Source organism: Oryctolagus cuniculus, chromosome 20, assembly GCF_051225735.1.
Source record: "Oryctolagus cuniculus isolate XC-2025 breed Fujian yellow rabbit chromosome 20, ASM5122573v1, whole genome shotgun sequence".
NCBI lineage: Eukaryota > Metazoa > Chordata > Mammalia > Lagomorpha > Leporidae > Oryctolagus > Oryctolagus cuniculus.
This window is the reverse complement of record NC_142886.1, coordinates 50,967,886-50,987,569: the sequence shown is the minus strand read 5'-3', so window position 1 is coordinate 50,987,569 and position 19,684 is coordinate 50,967,886. Positions and strand designations below refer to the sequence as shown.

Sequence of the window (19,684 nt, the reverse complement as noted above, 5' to 3'; positions counted from 1 at the left end):
ACAACCCCTGAACCGCACCCTTGGAGACAGCGGGCCCAACGGCGACAGCGGCAGGTCTGGGGCACAGGCAGCACAGCCGGGGGAGGCCGAGAGCCCCTCTGACAGTGACGCAGAGTGATGAAGGGTGCGTGCTGAGGGAAACCGGGACGGAGGCGAGAAGCCGGAGCCTCCGCCTGGCAGAGCCCAGCAGGGTGCACAGGGAGGTTTTCCCGGGAGCTCGAGCTCGAGCTGGAGCAGCGGACACCTTGGCAGCCCAGGGAAGCCAGCAAGCACACGGCCCACCTCTCCACACGCAGGCCGAGCCCAGGGAGCACCGGGCACAGGAGGGGCCGGCCTGCAGGGGCAGCCCACGCCGGAGTCCAGACAAGAGACACGCAGTATCTCGGAACTCAAGCCCAGAGTGTGCGGTGGATCCGATGGCACATGTCCACACGGAAAATTAAATGAGCACCCAGAAATCCCACCCTCAGGTATATATTCCCCCAAAACTGAAAACAAAACGTACAAGGGTCTTCTAAAACGTCATACTGTGAAAAACTATGAATGGATTTCAAAAATTTTTTGCACCAAAATAAATGTTTCTTTTAACTCCCTTTTCCCCAAACTGTGCAGCAGAAACTTGCAGCGACCGCTCCGAAACAGCAACCGCTAGAGCAACGCAAAGCTGCAGGCCAGGGCCAAGATGTGCAGACCCTCCAGTGTCCACCAACTGACCGCAGTGACAGAGGAGGAACGGCGAGGGGGCCGGCAGTGTGTGCCTGCTAACGGGTGCAGGGCTCCTGTTTAGGGTAGTGAGGCTGTTCTCAGACAGTGACGGCTGCACAACCCTGTGAATTCTATCACAGGTGAGTTACACCTTGACAGAATACACACTGAATTGTCCATATTAAATGACACAAACCTCTCTCAGCTTTTTCCAGAAGTTACAAAAAGCTTCATTTCTGGGCTGGTGCTGTGGCACAGCACGTTAAGCCACTGCCCGCAGTGCCAGCATCCCACGTGGACGCTAGTTCTTATACGGCTGCTCTGCCTCCAAGCCGGCTCCCTGCTGATGTGCCTGGGAAGGCAGCAGCAGATGGCACAAATGCTTGGGCCCCTGCACCCATGTGGGAGATCTAGAAGACACGCCTGGCTTTGGCCTGGCCCAGCCCTGGCCATTGTGGCCAAGTGGGGAGTGAAATCAGTGGATAGAGAACCTTTCTCTGTCTCTCCCTCTCTCTGTAACCCTGCCTTTCAAATAAACAAATCTTAAAAAAAAAAAAAAAACTATTTCTTAATCATTTTTTAAAATATTTATTTTATTTATTTGAAAGTCAGAGTTGGAGGGGGGAGAGAAGAAACAGGGAGAGAGATCTTCCATCTGCCGGTTCACTCCCCAGACAGCTGCGATAGCCTGGAGCTTCTCTGGGTCTCTCACAAAGGTGCAGGGACCTAAGCACTTGGCCAGTCCTTCACTACTTCTCCCAGGCCATGAGCACAGAGCTGGACGGGAAGTCGAGCGGCCAGGATAGAAATCGGCACCCATATGGGATGCCAGCTTTACCCGCTACATCACAACAGTCGCTCCAGTTCCCAATCTTTTCATCCAATGCTCTTCTGCTATGAAGTCTTCAATTCATTTAAAAATTTGTGACTAAAAAGCAAAGTAAGCAATGGTAATGTCAGTAGTAAAACGTACATATGTTCTGGCCCTGAAACTTCAGAACAGAAATTACACAGTGCCAAGCCAGCAGGGGGACAACCTGAGAGCAGGCACATCCTCCATGTTTGTTCCAGGTTTGGTGGGAGCCGCAGGAAGAACCATGTCTTTGTAACAGAGAAGTTCGCATTTGAGCAAAAGGTCTCCCAGGAGAATCTCCATCTCTTTCAAACCATGACCTCCTTGGATAAGCATACAAATGCCACACTCCTCAACCACCAGTTACTTCATTTTCTAAATGTAAAAACCTTCTGCAATAATCAGTACAGATAGACAGATAAATATGTATATCTACATATAGATGTAGATAAGATGTGTTTATTTAGTTGAAAGGCAGAGTTACAGAAACAGAGGGAGAGACAGAGAGAAAAAGATCTTCCAGGGGCCGGTGCTGAGGGCTAGTGGGTAAAGCCACCACCTGCTGTGCCAGCATCCCATATGGGCACCAGTTAGAATGCCAGCCACTCCACTTCCCATCCAGCTCTCTGCTGTGGCCTGGGAAAGCAGTGGAAGATGACCCACGTCCTTGGTCCCCTGCACCCATGTGGGAGACCCAGAAAAAACTCCAGGCTCCTGGACTCTGATAGTCCCAGCTCCAGCCGTTGAGGCCATTTGGGGAGTGAACCAGTGGATGGAAGTCTTCTCTCTCTACCTCTGCCTCTCTGTAACTCTGCCTTTCAAATACATAAATCTTTAAAAAGAAATCTTCCATTCACTAGTCCACTCCCCAGATGGTCACAACAGCCAGGGCTGGCCCTGCCAAAGCCTGGAATCTGGAGCTCCATCCTGGTCTCCCATGCGGGTGCAGGGCCCAAGTATGGGGTCGTCTTCCACTGCTTTCCCAGGCCACAGCAGGAGCTGGGATCTGAAACACTGCTCACACAGGATGCTGGTGTCACGGGCAGTGGCCTAGCACACAGCGCCACAACACCAGCCCCAATAATGATTCTGTCCAGCTGTCCACTGCCCCCTTCCCAACTAAGAATCATATTCTACAGAGGTGATTCACTCCATCATGGGACGGGCCCATGGGGAACCTCCTGGGCAGAAGTTTATCTCCGGCCCGGGGCTGACGGAGGCTATGGCTGAGAAAGAACCCCAGAGCGTCCCAAAAGCCCTCACACCGCGGAGGAAAAGTGTGCCTCCTGGGATCCGACCACCCTTCCCCATCTGACCTGCCTATCTCCTCTGCTAACCCTGGATCAGAGAGGGGCTGAATGAGACGGCGCTGGCCTACGAGCCACAGGACGCTGCGAAGGGAAACCTGCTGGCACAGCAGACCACAACAGCATCTAGCCGCCCCAAACACCATCACGGAAGCCAAGGCACACGGGCGCCTCTTGGGCAGTTCAGAAGAAGGAACCAGGCCAGCCAGCCCTCAGGGTGCTCACCCACGGCGGCTCAGAGGGGCCCTGGGGAGATTCTGAAACTGGCTGCACCTGTGCTTGGATCCGGTAGCGCTGCAACAACCAAGCAGGCCGCCTGTCTCAGGGTGTGCGTGCATCCTGGAAGGATCGACCAGAGGCCTGCCAGCACCCACACTGCACCTGAGGAGACGGCGCTCCCAAGCGGCCACCTCCCTGACCAGCCCCCACGGGCCTTCTCCGGCTGCTCCGTGCCTGAGACCACAGGCACATATGATGCCCCGATGCCACAGGGGGGGCTCCATGAACACAGGAAACCCTGCTTTTCCTAAGACGAGTCCTAAGGATGCAAACGTCTCAAGTCCGGTTGAGTACGTGGCAGGGACTGACCACATGGCTAAGAAACTCGTGACGGGGTCCCGGGGTCCCGGGCAAAAGACGCACAGACACAGACCTGTTGGCCCTGTGGCAGAGAAGCCACCCAACGGAGTGGGAGCGTGTCAGGTGGGCGCAACGTCGTAAGACCCACGCACGTTTCTAACGAAATAAAGCAATTAAAGAAAACATTTTTAAGCAGTGCATTCTCTCAGGAGAGAGGAACGGGACAACCCTCCCTGCACCGTTACACCTGCGTCACGAGTTTCCCAAGAGAGCAACGACTCAAACACTCAGAGAACAGAAAGCAGGAACCGTCCAGGAAGCACTGGTAAACTGGGCTTCCTCACACTCTGCAACTCCACTCAAGTCACAGACGGAGGGGACATGGAGGACAAGTCCCTGCCCAGGACTCCCGCGCGACACGCAGAGAGCGCCCACGCTCAGCACCGAAGAGGCAGCGACCTAGGCAGAGCTGCACAAAAGCAGGCAGGCGAAGGGCGACCGCGCCCGACAAGGCGCCACCACCACGCGCCCTTGCAGGAACAGGGTGGCCTCAAACTCCTCACACGCATGAAAAAGACTGGAAGCAAAATACGACGTTAACATCCCATTTGCGTGAAATTCTGCAACAAGCAAACACAAACCTCCAGTGCCAGAAACCAGGTCAGTGCTGCTGGGGGGACGATGACCAGGACTGGCAAGTGGCATGGAAGAACTTTCTGGCCCAGTTCTTCATACAAATTTATCAAAACTGACTGGACAGTACACTTAAAATTTTAGCATTTTACAGTATGAAAATTATCTCAATTTTGACAAGGATTTCCTGCCACTTAGGACTGCATGTGTTCAGAGCTGCACCCTCCTGTGACAAATGACAGAAGGCTGGTTACAAATGTTCTGTTTTGAGAAAGCAGGAAAACTGAGATGTGGCGGTGAGCGATGAGGCAGCCCTGGTCCCAACATCCAGGGGCACACACCAGCTGCTCCATCGAGCGCTGAGGCAGCGCGACCAGCAGCGTCCTGGGGATAAGTGCTCCCACATCAGCAGGACAAGGTGGGCCTGCCCTGACCACAAGGGCCCCGTAAGCCTGAGAAGAAGCCAGGGACGACCACGGAGATGCTGGGTACGGGGTAGGCAATGTGGGCAATCGGAGGCGCGAACACAGCCCTGTGCCGAGCCAGCAAGGTGAGCACATCGGTCCCAGCTCCCCAGGAGCAAGGCTCTGGGGCCGGCGCTGTGGCGCGTGGGTAACGCCACGGCCTGAGGCACCCGCATCCCATATGGACGCTGGTTCTAGTCCCAGCTGCTCCTCTTCCGATCCAGCTCTCTGCTGTGGCCTGGGAAAGCAGTAGAAGATGGGCCAAGTCCTTGGGCCCCTGCCCCCGCATGGGAGACCTGGAAGAAGCTCCTGGCTCCTGGCTTGGGATCTGCGCAGCTGTGGACACTGCAGCCACTGGGGAGTGAACCCGCGGATGGAGGACCTCTCTCTCTGTCTCTACCGCTCTGTAACTGTCTTTCAAATAAATAAAATAAAACTTTACAAAAAAAAAAGGGCCCCGGGCTCAGGTCCAGAGAGACCTGCAGCCCACGAGCGGAGCACAGGAGACCCGAGCAGCGCCTGGCCCAGCTCCTCCACTCGGAAACCGTCCCAGGGATGCCATTCTCAGCCACTAAACTCGTGGACTCTGTTAAACAGGAAATGGAACACTAACACAAATATCCTAAAACCACATCAACACTCAACGGTCGCTCAGTTTAAAGCGACAGAAATCACAGATGAGCTCTGAGGACATCAGGAGTCCCAGCTCAGGGTGCCGGTTCCACCCCCGCCCTGGCTCCAGCTTCCTGCTGCTGCTCACTCTGGGCGGCGGTGACGACGGCACAGCGCTGGGTTCCTGCCACTCACAGAGACCTGGACTGAGCTCCCAGCTGCCAGCCGGGAGTGAATCAGCAGATGGGAAGGGGGTGCGTGTGTGGTGCATTCTTTACGCTTCTCAAATACATTTTTAAAAACAACCTTCTTGGGGCCAGCACTGCGGCACAGGTGGTAAAGCCACCACTGCAGCATCGGCATCTCACACGGGTGCTGGTTCAAGTCCCGGCTGCTCCACTTCTGACCCAGCTCCCTGCTAATGGCCTGGGCAGCAGTGCAGGATGGCCCAGGTCCTTGGGCCCCTGCACCCAACTGGAAGACTTAGAAGCTCCTCACGCCTGGCTTTGGGTCAGCCCAGCTCTGACCACTGTTGCCAGATGGAAGATCATTCCCATGCGCACACTGTCTAACTCTGCCTTTCAAATAATTAATTAAAAAAAAAAAAAACTTTCTTTTACCAGCAAAAATGGCAATCCAAACACAAGAAGCGGAGCAAGGCCTTTGCAGGCCAAGGCAGCTGCAGCACTCAGGGCAGCACGGCCGCGGTCCACGTGCCGGGGCGCGGGGCGCAGGGTGGAAGCAGAATCCCGAGTGGAGTGCCCTGCCCGTCCACCCTCAGTGTCGGCACTGGACGGCATGTCACAGAGCTGCCCCACCCACAGCAGTGCCACCGGCTGTCAGTTTGGCAGTGGTGGTACAGGGAGCTTCAGAAAGGCCTGAACTCCCACCTTAAGTAGCTCAAGTCAGGGAACAGACCTGGCTCAAACGGAGATAGCTGGGCCCCTGCAGAACCAAGAAACTAACTCCTGCTGCATTTTCATTTTTTTAAGATGTATTTATTTATTTGAAAGAGTTACAGAGAGGGAGGAGGAGGGGGAGGGGGAGGGGGAGGGGGAGGGGGAGGGGGAGGGGGAGGGGGAGAGGGAGAGGGAGAGGGAGAGGGAGAGGGAGAGGGAGAGGGAGAGGGAGAGGGAGAGGGAGAGGGAGAGGGAGAGGGAGAGGGAGAGGGAGAGGGAGAGGGAGAGGGAGAGGGAGAGGGAGAGAGAGAGGGAGAGGGGTCTTCCATCCACCGGTTCACTCCCCAGATGGCCACAACAGCTGGAGCTGAGGTGATCTGAAGCCCGGAGCCAGGAGCTTCTTCCAGGTCTCCCACGCAGGTACAGGGGCCCAAGGACTTGGGCCACCTTCTACTGCTTTCCCAGGCCACAGCAGAGAGCTGGATCAGAAGTGGAGCAGCCGGGACGAGAACCGGTGCCCACATGGGAAGCTGGCATGGCTTTACCCACTACGCACAGCGCCGCCCCCCCCCCCCCGCTTCATCTTTTTAAAAGATTTATTTATTTGTTTGGTTGTTTTTTATTTGTTTATATGAAAGAGCAACAAAGAGTTCCCACCTTCTGCTTCACTCCCCAAATGTCCACAACAGCTGAGGCTGGCCCAGACCCCAGCTCCATCCACGCCTCCCACACATCTGCTGCCTTCCCAGGATGCATCAGCAGGAACTGGACGCCCGAGCGGAGCTTCACTCACAGCCCGCACAACCGCCCTACCGGCTGCTTTCAATCTGCACCGCAACTCAGCCGGAAGTCCCGTTCATCCTTTAAAAGTGGAGGCAGTACGCCAGGGACACTCAAAGCAGACCAAGTCCCTCCATCTGCCTCCAAAAGTCAGTTAAGGCGAAGTAAACTGTAACTCCCTGTTGACCCGAGACGGGGAGCAGAATGACACAGCAGGGCTGCAGGAGACAGCCAGCCTCCTGGGGAATTCTAAGGGAACCTGAGTCATTAGCAACTGCCACCACCTAACCCAGCTGAGCTCTCCTCAGCCCTTCCGGCCGCCTAGCCACTCTGAACGCGACCCCTTCCCCTTCCCCTGGCTCCCAAGGGCCTCTCCACACGGCTGGACGTCGGGACGCCACTGGCCTCTCACAGCAGGATACAGCCTCTCCAGTCCCGACCTCCAGCCCACCTGTGTCCGGACCCCTCCCAACCGCCGACTGGGCCGCCTGGGGTCCCACAAGCGCCTGGGATCTAAGGCATCCAAAACCAAACTTGCTTCCGTCCTGTTCCCATTGCCCGTCTTGGTGGGAAGTGAGCCGCGCAAGCCAGAGAGGAGGAAGCCGCTGGAGACGCAGGCCTTCAGCATGGATGAGGCGCGCGGCACTGCCGCTGAGCGGGCCGACAGAACCCGCCCTGCGGCCGCCACCAGGTGACGGTGTTTAGACAGAGGGAGGCTGGGGGGGTCGGGCGGGGCAGGTGCCCTGGAGGCCCCCGAGCCTGGGCACAAGAGGCGGCAGAGGAGGTGGGGTGCTGGGGGACACTGGGCAACCTCGGCGGAGGGCCGCGCCATCTGCCCGGGGTTCTCACGGGGCTGCTCGGCCTGCACCCCAGGGCAGGTCACTGTGACCCCTGCAATCCTCGCTAATCCGGCCGCCCCCACCCGGCTCCCGGGCCAGCTGCCCCCGCACAGCCGCTGGGCTCAGCCGCGGAGCGTCTCCCCACCACTGCCATGAGGAGTCGGGGTGCTGCCCAGGCCAGGCGGCCTGCTGCTGGTGGACACCGCCGCCGGGGGCTGCCCGTCGGCGCAGCACCTGCTCCGTCCAGCTTGCACAATCCTCACTGCCCGGCACCTGCTCTGTGGAGGCGCTGACCGCTTCCTCACCGCGAAGCGCCGGCCTGACACCCACCCACCCACTGAGGACGCTGCCAGCCTGCGCCACGCCTGCGTTTCATTCAGCTCTGCCCTGTCCTGCCTCGTCTATTCTCCAGCCCTCACGGAGAGTGACAGGGCCTTCCCTCTCCAGTGCGACGAAGCACCGCAAGAACGTAAAATCTGAACCGCAGCTTCTGTCGCCGGGCGCCCCTGCCCCTGGGGGCCCTCGGCCCTCGGCCCTGCAGGGGCTGCGGCCAGGCGCCCCGGCCTCCCCGCCCCGCCGGCTGCCAGGCGCGGCTGCACCGGGAGGCTGCGCTACCCACACCCACACCCACACCCACACCCAATTCCACACCACCCGAGACGCCGAGTCCGCGCGGCCGTGCATTCTCACAAGCCCCGGCCCTCCGCCCACCGGGCCGAGCGCTCCGCCTGCGCCTCCGGTGCCCGCACCTCAAAGGGCGTCGTCCTCCCAGCCCACCCGCCCGGACGCCGGCTCCGCCCGCTCTGCCGGTCCACACCGACGGCGGGGCCGGCTCCCCCGTCAGGCCCGCCGCGGCGCTCCGAGGGGCTGACAGCGCTCGCCGGGGCGGTGCCGGGCGGGCGGGGGCGGAAGGCAGCGCCGGCTCGGACAAAGCGCCGGCCGCGCCGCCCCCGCCCGCGGGCTCGGACCCCGCCGGGGATGCGGGGCGGGGCCGGGAGGCAGGGCCGGGGATGCGCGGCCGGCGCGCGGCGACCCGACCCTGCGGGGCCCCGGGCGCGGCCGGGCCGGGCCGGGCCGGGCCGGGCACTCACCGTCCCGCTCGCCGCCGTGCGCTCTCGCGCTGTCAGCTCGGGGAGCGGCCTCGGCCGCCTCAGGCGCGGGTCACGGGGAAGGGGCGCCGGCGCAGCGGCCGCCACGCATCCCCGGCCCGGCGCTGGGCTCTGCACCGCCGGCGCCGCCCGACGCCTCCCTCCTCGCAGCTTCGCCCCGGCCGCGCGCTCCGCCGCCGCCGCCGCCGCCGCCGCCGCCGAAAATGGCGACTCCGCGTCGCGCCCGCCCACAATGCCGCGCGCCCGCGTGACGTCACTCGCGCCTCCCCGGGAGCGGCCGCGGGCGGGGGTCGGGGGCCGCGCGCCGGCTCCGTGCGCCCCCGAGCGCGCCCCGAGGCGCTCACGCCCCCCGGCGCGGACGCCGCCCCGCCCGCCCCCCGGGTGCGGGCCGGGCCCGCAGGGCGGTGCCCGCGGCCGCCGCATCCCCGCTGCGGCCTGACTCAGCAGCCGGCCGAGGGCGCCGCTGACTCAGGGGCCGGCGCGGGGCCGCGCCCTCGGCGCTGTGGTCGGCCCGCGCCCGAGCCGGTGCGGCCCCGCGCGCGGGGGTCACGGCGGCCGGGCGTCCCCCTGCTCGCGCCCTGCGCCCCGGCTCGGCACCCCCCGAGGACCCCCGGCGGCCCCGCACCGCTCCCTGGGTACCTCTGACCCATGCCAGTGCCCCCGCGGCTCCCTCCGTCACTGAGGGTTAGGGCGAGGCCACGCCGACGGGCAGCACCGGCAAGGTCCCCGGGCAGAGACAGTCCTCCGGCAGGAGGGACCCGGCGGCGCCGGGCAGGGGAGAGGCGGACGCGTCCGTGGCGCCCACCGCTCCCGCGTCCTGACTGCCGTCAGGTTCAGACTCCTCAGCTTGGCCTGCAGGGCCCCAGGACCGGGGCTGCCACCCTCCCCTGCCCCTGGGTTCGCTCCGCTGTCCATGCTATCCACTCTGCCTAAAATGCCCCTCTCCCCCAGCCACTCCGAGACTCAGCCACGAGGCACCTCCTCCAGGAAGCCTTCCCCGCCTGCACCAGCCTCCCGTGCTCTGTGTGGTCAGCCTAGGGCACTGGGGCAGGGAGGGCCTGCGTCCCCTCAGCCCCTGACCCGGCTCTCCTTGGCCTCACCCCTCCCCTCGCGGGGAATGAGGAAGGGTCGGTTCTCAGATCACCGTGCAGCCACAGGAGCCCCGTCGCCTCACGGCGTCGGGACTGCACACTCGGTCACCACCCGTCGGGTCTGCAGCCGGGTTACAGCAGACCGTCAGCTCCGCCAGTCCTGCTGCCAAAGGTTTTCCCCAGCCTGCACGGGGAAGGGGCGTGGGAGGCAAGTGCACGGTCCCTTCTCAAAGGTACCGCATCCAGGCAGGGCAGGCTCCCCGCAGATCCTGGGCCGGCCGGGCTCTCGGTCCGCGTCCGCCCCAGGGGGTGCTGGCTGCTGCTTGAGGCCAGGCTGGTGCTGCACAGTATCTCTGACGCTGACCCATCCCTCGGACAGCAGGTGCGGCCACACCCGCTCACACACAGCAGGCGCGGCCACACCCGCAGGGCTCACACACGAGACGGGTGTTAGCGCGGCAAGGCTGGCTCCTGGCGGGGACAGGGGCTGACCTGGGACAGCAAACGGCCGGCTTCTGAGACAGGAGAAACCCAGAGGGCGGGAGACGGCTGGGAAGGGCGTGGGCCGTGAACCTGTGGGTGCTCGGCCAATGAGAGGGGAGGGCGGGACTTGTGCACCAGGTGTGTGTGAACCTGTGGGTGCTCGGCCAATGAGGAGAGGGGGGAGGGACTTGCGCACCAGGTGTGTGTGAACCTGTGAGTCCTCGGCCAATGAGGTGAGGGGGGAGGGACTTGTGCATCAGGGTGTGTGAACTTTTCAATCCTCGGCCAGTGAGGAGAGGGGGGAGGGACTTGTGTGCAGGTGTGTGTGCCTCGTTCCCTGTTCTGAGTGTGCTGTCCCCAGACACCCGCCCTTGCCAGGCTGTGAACAGAGCCTGGCTTTTCTCTGACCTGTGTGTCAGAGTCCATCCTTCCAGGCCGGGTGGTCTCTGGTGGGCTTATTTCCCACCCCCGTGAGTCTGATTTCCGTCAAGATCCTCAGGAGTTCTGCTCAGCCCTGGAGCCATCAGCAGGCAGCCTGGGCCCCCGGGGCGCTGCCCTGGATCAAAATGTGGGTGCTGTGCCCCACGCCCTGAGCACCCGGCAGCTCCAGCGGGGACCTCAGGAAGCCCACCTGGCGGCGGCACCAGGGCGCGGCGGTCTCCAGGTCATCCTGTCCTGGGGTTTCACTCCGAGATGCTGAGTCCCCTCTGGTCCTGTGCTGCCCACACCTGTCCCTGACTGACGTTTCCTTGCTGGCCCTGGAGAGGCACTGTCACGCAGGCTGGAGTGGAGGGAGCCCCTCCGTGCCTCCTGTGCGGGTGCTAACTCAGCCAGGGCCCAGGTCCGAGAGGCCTCCGCCTTTGTCGGGGGGACCTAGAGAGCAGGACCCCGGGGCTCCCCGGGTGGAACCTGAATCACCTGTTCATTCAAGTGCCAACGGCACTGAGCAGCCCTGCGGCCAGCAGAGAGCTGGACAAGCAGCCAGGGTCCAGGGACCCTTTGCCAGATGGAAGAGCACTTCCAAGGGAGCCGGGAGAGAGCTGCTCCCCGCTCGGCTGTCGCTATAGGAGCCCCTGGTCCTGCCGTGCAGGGCAGGCCCTGACCCGGGTCCCTCGCCCTCCTCGCCGGCTGTTTCTCCTTTTTCCTTTCCCAAATGGACATACTTTGTCCTCTGCACTCACCGACGTCCAAACCCTTCCCACCTCCGACCCTTCCCTGCCCCGCTCAGCATCCTGGGGAGATGGGCAGGCAGCCTGGGACGCTAAGCAGAGCCTGGGCTGGAGTCACAGATCCGGGCGCAGCGACAGGGCCCAGGGGGAGCCAGGGTCCCGATCCTTGCCCAAGCCGGAGTGAAAAGGTCCCGTGGCAGTTTCCCACCTCCTGCTGCTCCCTCAGAGAGCGCCAGGAGCCTGCGCTGGCACATGGGCAGTGGGGGAACAAGGGGCCCCAGGCAGGGGAGCTGACAGCCTCGGAGCTGCAGCAGGGGCTGGGAGATGGGGGATGCCTGTGTCCCTCGGGGAGCCCAGGAAAGAGGGGCGGGAAGGACCCCACAAGTGGACGAACAACACAGGGCCCCAAATGGAAGAGGAAGTGACTTGTTTGTTTTTGACAGGCAGAGTGGACAGTGAGAGAGAGAGAGACAGAGAGAAAGGTCTTCCTTTGCCGTTGGTTCACCTTCCAATGGCCGCCGCGGCCGGCGCGCCGCGCTGATCCGATGGCAGGAGCCAGGTGCTTCTCCTGGTCCCCCAGGGGGTGCAGGGCCCAAGCACTTGGCATCCTCCACTGCACTCCCGGGCCACAGCAGAGAGCTGGCCTGGAAGAGGGGCAACCGGGACAGAATCCAGCGCCCCGACTGGGACTAGAACCTGGTGTGCTGGCGCCGCAAGGCGGAAGATTAGCCTAGTGAGCCGCGGTGCCAGCTTGACTTTTTTTTTTTTTTTTTTTTAAGATTTATCCATTTATTTTGAAAGAGTTCCAGAAAAAGAGGGAGGTCTTCCCCATGCTGGTTCACTCCCCAGATGCTGCAGCTGCCCGGGCTGTGCCAGACGCTTCCTCCGGCTCCCACGTGGATGCAGGGCCCAAGTCATCTTCCCCCGCTTTTCCCAGGGAGCTGGGGCCGATACAGGACGTCGGTGTCACAGGCGGTGGCTCAGCCCCACTGTGCACAACCCCTGGAAGTGACTTCTTGTCATGTGAATTCTCTGGGGGGTGGGGGCAGGCTTCGTCCTAGACTCTGAGGGTCTAAGCTCAGTCCACAGATGCCGGTGAGGGGCGTTGGATATGGGGGGCTCTGGGGGGGGCTGTCCTTGAGTCACAGGCCCAGGCTCTGCCCCTCCCAGCCCAGGCAGCCGTCTGCGTGAGGCTTGGGGACGAGTCACTGGGTGTGCCCGGGCTCGGCTTCCGGACCCAGGGCTAATCTGGGCTGGGTCCTGCCGGCTCTGGCCCGCGGTCACACCCTGTCTGCTGTCAGACTAATTCTAGAAATGGAGTCCACCCGATCTCCAGGGAGCTTTTCCTTCAAAGAGAGGGATGCGCTGTGGAGAGCTCCAGGAGCCGCTGCCCAGACAGCGGGAGCAGCGGCACGTGGGGGCTCGAGTGAAGCCCACCCTCTGCGTCCCCGTCCCTCACGCGTGCTCTGCTGTCCCGGCCGTAGGGGGACTCCACCCAGCTCCCCAAGAAAGCAGCATGGGATTCTCGCAAGACCACCAGGGACCCTGTGTCCCACACCCCCACAGACCCCACGGGACGCCTCGGTGTGGCGGCTGGTCCCCTCCCAAGGCCCCGTGACCCAACCCCGAGCAGTCACATGCTGACTGTCCCTGTCACGCTGATGCCAGGCTGGCCTCTCTCCAAACACAGCATCCCAGGCCCTGCAGCACCCTGGGGAGCCCACCCGCAGTGTCTGGGGCGACGACGGGGCAGAGGTGGGCCTGGCTGGGTGCACCATCTGTCTGTCCGTCACATTCCACCTGAGCCCAGACCTGCCTCTGGGCTCAGCCAGGTGCTGGGGGTGGGGCCGTGTTCCGGGAGGACGTCTATCCAGCATCAGGAGGCATCCCAGAGGGGAAGTGGACTTGCCCACGCTACGTGGCACGGAGTCGATGTATTCTGCGTGGTTATCTCAAGAGGAGGATGTCGGGCACTGGGAGAGGGGTGGCACCTGTGCCGCTGGGTAACCACGGGCATCCCTGGAAGCCGCCCGGGAACGCTGAGGCCCCACACATTCCCATTCACAGAGGCAGTGAGCAAAGTGTGCAGGGAGCACCCACGGCCCGCCGCAGAGACGGCCGAGCCGCCCTCCTGGCTGGCCGCGCTCCCCTGCCCGCCCCCACCCCTCTGCCTCGCTCTTGGGTGCGTTTCACAGTAGGGTGCAGCGGCACCCATTTCAGAGAGCCGGTTCCGGTGCCAGACGCGTCCTGGCCGTGCCGCCTCCCGTGCAGCCCCCCCGATGCACTGGGAGGCAGCGGGAGCCGCCCCAGTGCTGGGCCCCCTGCACCCACGTGGGAGACTCGGCTGGAGCCCCTTCTCGGGCTCAGGCCTTCCCCGCCCGGCTGCTTCAGCCACCTGGGGAGAGGTCTCTTCACGCTGTTCTCTCACCCCTGCCATCTGCTTTTCAAATAAATAAACCTTAAAATAATGATGATAAGAGTACTACGTTGCAAACCTCAGTAGAATTTACCCAGAAGGCTTCAGCATTCATAGCATCAGCAGGCTCAGTGTTTGTCTTAGGGGACGTTCGCAACAGGGAAGTGCACACCTTAGGGGCACACTGGGAGAGGGTCTGTTTTATGCTACAGCCACCTTTACTTCAGAGACTGCCTGCTTTTTTCACTAAGAGTAGGGTGTTGGGCCGGCGCCGCGGCTCACTAGACTAATCCTCTGCCTGCGGCACTGGCACACCGGGTTCTAGTCCCGGTCGGGGCGCCGGATTCTGTCCCGGTTGCCCCTCTTCCAGGCCAGCTCTCTGCTGTGGCCCGGGAGTGCAGTGGAGGATGGCCCAAGTGCTTGGGCCCTGCACTCTATGGGAGACCAGGAGAAGCTCCTGACTCCTGCCTTCGGATCAGCGCGGTGCGCCGGCCACAGCGGCCACTGTGGGGTGAACCGACGGCAAAAGGAAGACCTTTCTCTCTCTCTCACTGTCCACTCTGCCTGTCCAAAAAAAAAAAAAAAAAAGGAGTTTGGGTGTTTGTTTGTTCTGCCATTTTAGTTTTATGGAAAAGCAGGCCAACAGTGGATGCAACTCTGGGGCCAGAGCCCACAGCCGCCTGCACGCCAGGCATCAATCCCAGGGGCTGACACAACTCCAGGGAGCCGAGGAGGTCTGAGGAATCTCAGAATCCCAGCAACTGTGGGACGCTCCCACCCCAGGGCACAGCTGCCCGCCGCGGCCCCGCCAACCACGGCCCGGAAACCACTGCGCTGCTTTCTGTCTCTTTCTGTCTAACCGTAGACCAGATCTGCCTGTTCCAGCACTGTGTTAGTGGGCTTTGTGTCGGGGTCCTTCACTCAGCCCTCTTCTATTCTGCATTCATTTGTTTATGTGGAAGACGGGGTGGGGGGAGAAAGAGAGAGAGAGAGAGAGAGAGAGAGAATATCTTCCACCTGTTGGTTTACTCTCCAAACGGCACAACAGCGAGGACTGGGCCAGCCAAAGCCAGGAGCCGGGAGCTCCATCCAGGCCTCCCACGTGGGTGCAGGCCCGGAGCACTGGGGCATCCTCTGCTGCCTTCCCAGGCGCACCGGCAGGAGCTGGGACTTGAGCCGCACTTGGGTCTGTGATGCTGGCGTCAGAAGCAGCACCTTAGCCCTGCACAACTCCGGCCCGCCTCTTTCTGGCATCCATCCATGCTGCCCTGCGTCTGGCCGCCGACTGTCGACAGGAGCCTGCGCTGCTTTAACTGTGGTCGATATGAATGTGCACCTGAGCTTTCTTACACCAGTCTTCTTAGGAACATACTTTTTAATTTGTCTTGAGTAAATACCTAGGAATAGAATTTCTGGATCCTACTTTGTATGTTTAGCTTTATAATAAACATCCAAGGGCCAGGGTGTGGTGTAGCAGGTAAAGCCGCTGCCTGCAGTGCCGGCATCCCACATGGGCACAGGTTCAAGACCCAGCTGCTCCACTTCCAATCCAGCTCTCAGCTATGGTCTGGGAAAGCAGCAGAAGATGACTCAAGTCCTTGGGCCCTTGCACCCATGTGGGAGACCTGGAAGAAGCTCCTGGCTCCTGGGTTCTGATTGGCCCAGCTCCGGCCATTGCAGCCATCTGGGGAGTGAACCAGCAGATGGAAGACCCCTCTCCCTCTGCGCCTTTCAAATAAATAAATAAATAAATGTTAAAAACAAACAAACGGCTGGCGCCGTGGCTCACTAGGCTAATCCTCCGCCTTGCGGCGCCGGCACACCGCGTTCTAGTCCTGGTCGGGGCGCCGGATTCTGTCCCGGTTGCCCCTCTTCCAGGCCAGCTCTCTGCTGTGGCCCGGGAGTGCAGTGGAGGATGGCCCGAGTGCTTGGGCCCTGCACCCCATGGGAGACCAGGAGAAGCACCTGGCTCCTGCCTTTGGATCAGCGCGGTGCGCCGGCCGTGGCGGCCATTGGAGGGTGAACCAACGACAAAAAGGAAGACCTTTCTCTCTGTCTCTCTCCCTCTCTCTCACTGTCCACTCTGCCTGTTAAAAAACAAACAAAAAAACAAAAAACAAACAAACATCCAGGGGCCATGCTGGTCTCAGCAGTGAAGATGCCGCCCCCGCTGGAGTGCCCGGGTCCAGTCCTGGCTCCTACACTTCCCACCCAGCGTCCCCCAACTCCCAGCCTGGGAGGCAGCCAGTGCAGGCTCAGGAGCTGGGCCCTGCCCCCCATGTGGGAGATCCAGACTGAATTCCAGGCTCTGGCTATTGTGGGCACTCGGGCAGTGACTCAGCAGATGAGAGTCTGTTTCTCTCTCTGCCTTTCACATATAATCAAAGTAAATAGCAGTTTAATAAAACACGTGATACAGAACCAGTTTGAAGGGAAAAGGAACGCTTGGACCTTTCCCCTAAGGGCCTGACGCCTCTGCCCGGCCTGGGTGCCCGCCCTCACAGCCCCTCGTGCACCTGCGCTGGGTGCCCGCCCTCACAGCCCCTCACTCTGCTGTGCTGGGTGCCCGCCCTCACAGCCCCTCGTGTGCCTGCTCTGGGTGCCCGCCCTCACAGCCCCTCGTGTGCCTGCGCTGGGTGCCCGCCCTCACAGCCCCTCGTGTGCCTGCTCTGGGTGCCCGCCCTCACAGCCCCTCGTGCACCTGCGCTGGGTGCCCGCCCTCACAGCCCCTCACTCTGCTGTGCTGGGTGCCCGCCCTCACAGCCCCTCGTGTGCCTGCGCTGGGTGCCCGCCCTCACAGCCCCTCACTCTGCTGTGCTGGGTGCCCGCCCTCACAGCCCCTCGTGTGCCTGCGCTGGGTGCCCGCCCTCACAGCCCCTCACTCTGCTGTGCTGGGTGCCCGCCCTCACCAGCCCCTCGCTCTGCACCTGCGCTGGGTGCCCGCCCTCACCAGCCCCTCACTCTGCACCTGCGCTGGGTCTGCGTTTCCCTCTCCACTAAGCTGCTGATCTCTGCAGGCACTTATTGCCCATTTCCATTAGTTGTTGTTGTTGTTTTAAGATTATTTATTTATTGAAAGGCAGAATGACAGAGAGGGAGCTTCCATTTGCTGATTCACTTTCCGAACAGCCACAGCCAGGATGCAGACTGCATGCTGGTCTCCCAGGCGGGCGGCAGGGGCCAGTTCTTGGGCCGTCTGCACCTTCCCGGGAGGGCGGCACTGGAAGAGGGCGGCGGGAGACACGGGCGCTGGAGCTGCAAGCCGTGGCTTAACCCGCGGCCCGCCGTGCGCACCCTGGCCATCTCCACTGTCCTGTGAAACGCCTGCTCAGTCAGCTCCCTCGTGCTGGGTCGTCCTGCTGGGATGCAGCCATGGAGTCGTGTTTTGTACTTTTTTTTTTTTCTGACAGGCAGAGTGGACAGTGAGAGAGAGAGAGACTGAGAGAAAGGTCTTCCTTTGCCGTTGGTTCACCCTCCAATGGCCACTGCTGCCGGCGTGCCACGCCAATCCAAAGGCAGAGCCAGGTGCTTCTCCTGGTCTCCCATGGGGTGCAGGGCCCAAGCACCTGGGCCATCCTCCACTGCACTCCCTGGCCACAGCAGAGAGCTGGACTGGAAGAGGGGCAACCGGGACAGAATCTGGTGCCCCGACCAGGACTAGAACCCGGTGTGCCGGCGCCGCAAGGCGGAGGATTAGCCTAGTGAGCCGCGGCGCCGGCACGTGTTTTGTACTGTTTTCACCATCTGTGCTTTCCTAGTTGTTTTTCCGTTACATTGAGGTAAAATACACTCACTGAACTTAGCATTTTAGCATTTAACACGTATTTGGAGAGGGCTGGCGCTGTGGCGTAGCAGGCTGTCTCCACCTGTGAGGCCAACACCCCCTGTGGGTGCTACTCCATGTCTGCTTCCGCTCCCTGCAATGCAGCTGGGAAAGCAGCACAGGTGGTCCAAGTGCTCAGCCCCTGCACCCACGTGGGAGACCCCGAAGAAGCTCCTGGCTCCAGCCTGGTCCTGCCCCAATGTTGCAGCCGTTTGAGGAGAGAACCAGCAGATGGAAAATCTGTCTCTCCTTCTCTCTCTGCAACTCTGCCTTCCAAATAAATAAAAATAAATCTTAAAAAAAGAGAGGTCTTCATCCGCTGGCTCACTCCCCAGACGCCCATGATGGCTGGAGCCTGGACCTGGAGCTCGGTCTGGTCTCCCACGAGGCTGGCAGGGCCCAAGCGCTTGAGTCAGCCTCCCAGGGTGCACCTCAGCAGGAGGCTGGGCCGGACCAGGACTGGGACTGCGCACTGCAGTGTGGATGTGGGTGTCCCCAGGGCGTCCTCACCCCTGCACCCAGTGCCCACCCCTCCTCTCCCTCCTAGCCAAGACCACCACGGAGGCTCCCCATGCTCCTCTCACACAGCAGAGTGGGGTGCTGGGGACCAACTATGTGCGTCCTCACACGGTGGGACCGAGCGGGAGCCAGGGGCTGACCCCAGCTCCCACACGGGACTCGGGCGCCCTGAGGAGACGCCCACCCCTTGTCCTGCTTGTCCAGCGGTCCCCACGAGCACCGTACCGGTGACGCGCGCCTTGCCGAGGGGCGTGAAGCCACCCACAACTGCTGCTCTCCCTGCGGGCCCGGGCACGGCCCCAGGGCCACTGCTCCTGACAGCTTCACGGAGACCGGAGACGCCCACCCCTTGTCCTGCTTGTCCAGCGGTCCCCACGAGCACCGTACCGGTGACGCGCGCCTTGCCGAGGGGCGTGAAGCCACCCACAACTGCTGCTCTCCCTGCGGGCCCGGGCACGGCCCCAGGGCCACTGCTCCTGACAGCTTCACGGAGACCACTGGCCCTCCCCTTGACCACAGACCCGCGTCTGCTTGTCACTCACCTGACTCCAGAGATGGTGTCCTTGGCCTCAAGGACGAGAGCCTCAAGTTTGCCTGTCCTGCCCTAGCGTGCGCGGCTGCTGCCCGCTGGACGGCACCTTCCTGTCGGACGGCCGGCAGCTGGCGTGCAGGCAGACCACGCACTGCGCCTGCCTGGCACTGGGGACGCCGTGGGCCCCGGGTCTGGGGCCTTCCCAGCTGCAGGGAGCGGGCGGTCTGTCCCCGGGGGTCTCTGTCCTCTGACCCAGGCAGACCACGCACTGCGCCTGCCTGGCACTGGGGACGCCGTGGGCCCCGGGTCTGGGGCCTTCCCAGCTGCAGGGAGCGGGCGGTCTGTCCCCGGGGGTCTCTGTCCTCCGACCCGGGCTGCCCCCACCAGAGCTGGCACTGAGTCAGCTTCTCTCGCGTGAGGCTTCCGGAATCCGACGCAGGAGCCGGGGGTCTGGAAGAGGCCGGGTAAGAGGAGCACAGCGTGGTCAGACCGGGTCTCCGTACCACGCAAATACTGGTGCCTGGTCGCCAGGCTGGCTGCGGGCGGACTCTGCTCAGTAACCGGGACACAGCGACCTTGACCCCAGAGCATCTCAGAAGCCAGTGGTCAGCCGCAGGCCCCTGGCTGCACAGCACTGCCCACGGCTTGCCTGCGCCCACCAGCAGCGTCTCCGGCACGTGCCTCAGGGGCCACTCTCCTGAGCCGCAAAGCTCTCAATCCTCGCCCCTGCTGACTGTGAAGTCACTGCAGACGCGGAGGGAGCCGGTGAGCGGGAGGGGCACTGCCTAGCGGCTGGAAAGCCACCCCCTGCACTGGGGTGCCTGGGTTCGATTCCCGGCTCCAGCTCCAAGTACACAGGTTCCTACCAGCC

At 62.1% G+C, this 19,684-nt stretch overlaps 1 protein-coding gene across 14 annotated transcripts in view; it reads right to left on the bottom strand.

Annotated features, from left to right (window-relative positions):
- KLC1 (kinesin light chain 1) overlaps positions 1 to 9,629 on the bottom strand; it is a 53,690-nt gene extending 44,061 nt beyond the window's left edge. For 9 of the 14 annotated variants that reach the window (XR_016226889.1, XM_051834848.2, XM_089322769.1 and 6 more), the window contains exon 1: positions 9,420 to 9,629. Coding sequence is in view for 8 of the 14 variants with exons in the window: in XM_051834848.2 (XP_051690808.1) it covers positions 9,420 to 9,430 (11 nt within the window). In the remaining 6 variants the exon portion in view is untranslated. Of the gene's footprint in view, positions 1 to 8,762; positions 8,986 to 9,419 lie in introns of those variants that run through there. The other 5 variants (XM_051834851.3, XM_089322771.1, XM_070065443.2 and 2 more) reach the window with 3 other exon arrangements.
- Between the last annotated feature and the right edge of the window lie 10,055 nt (positions 9,630 to 19,684).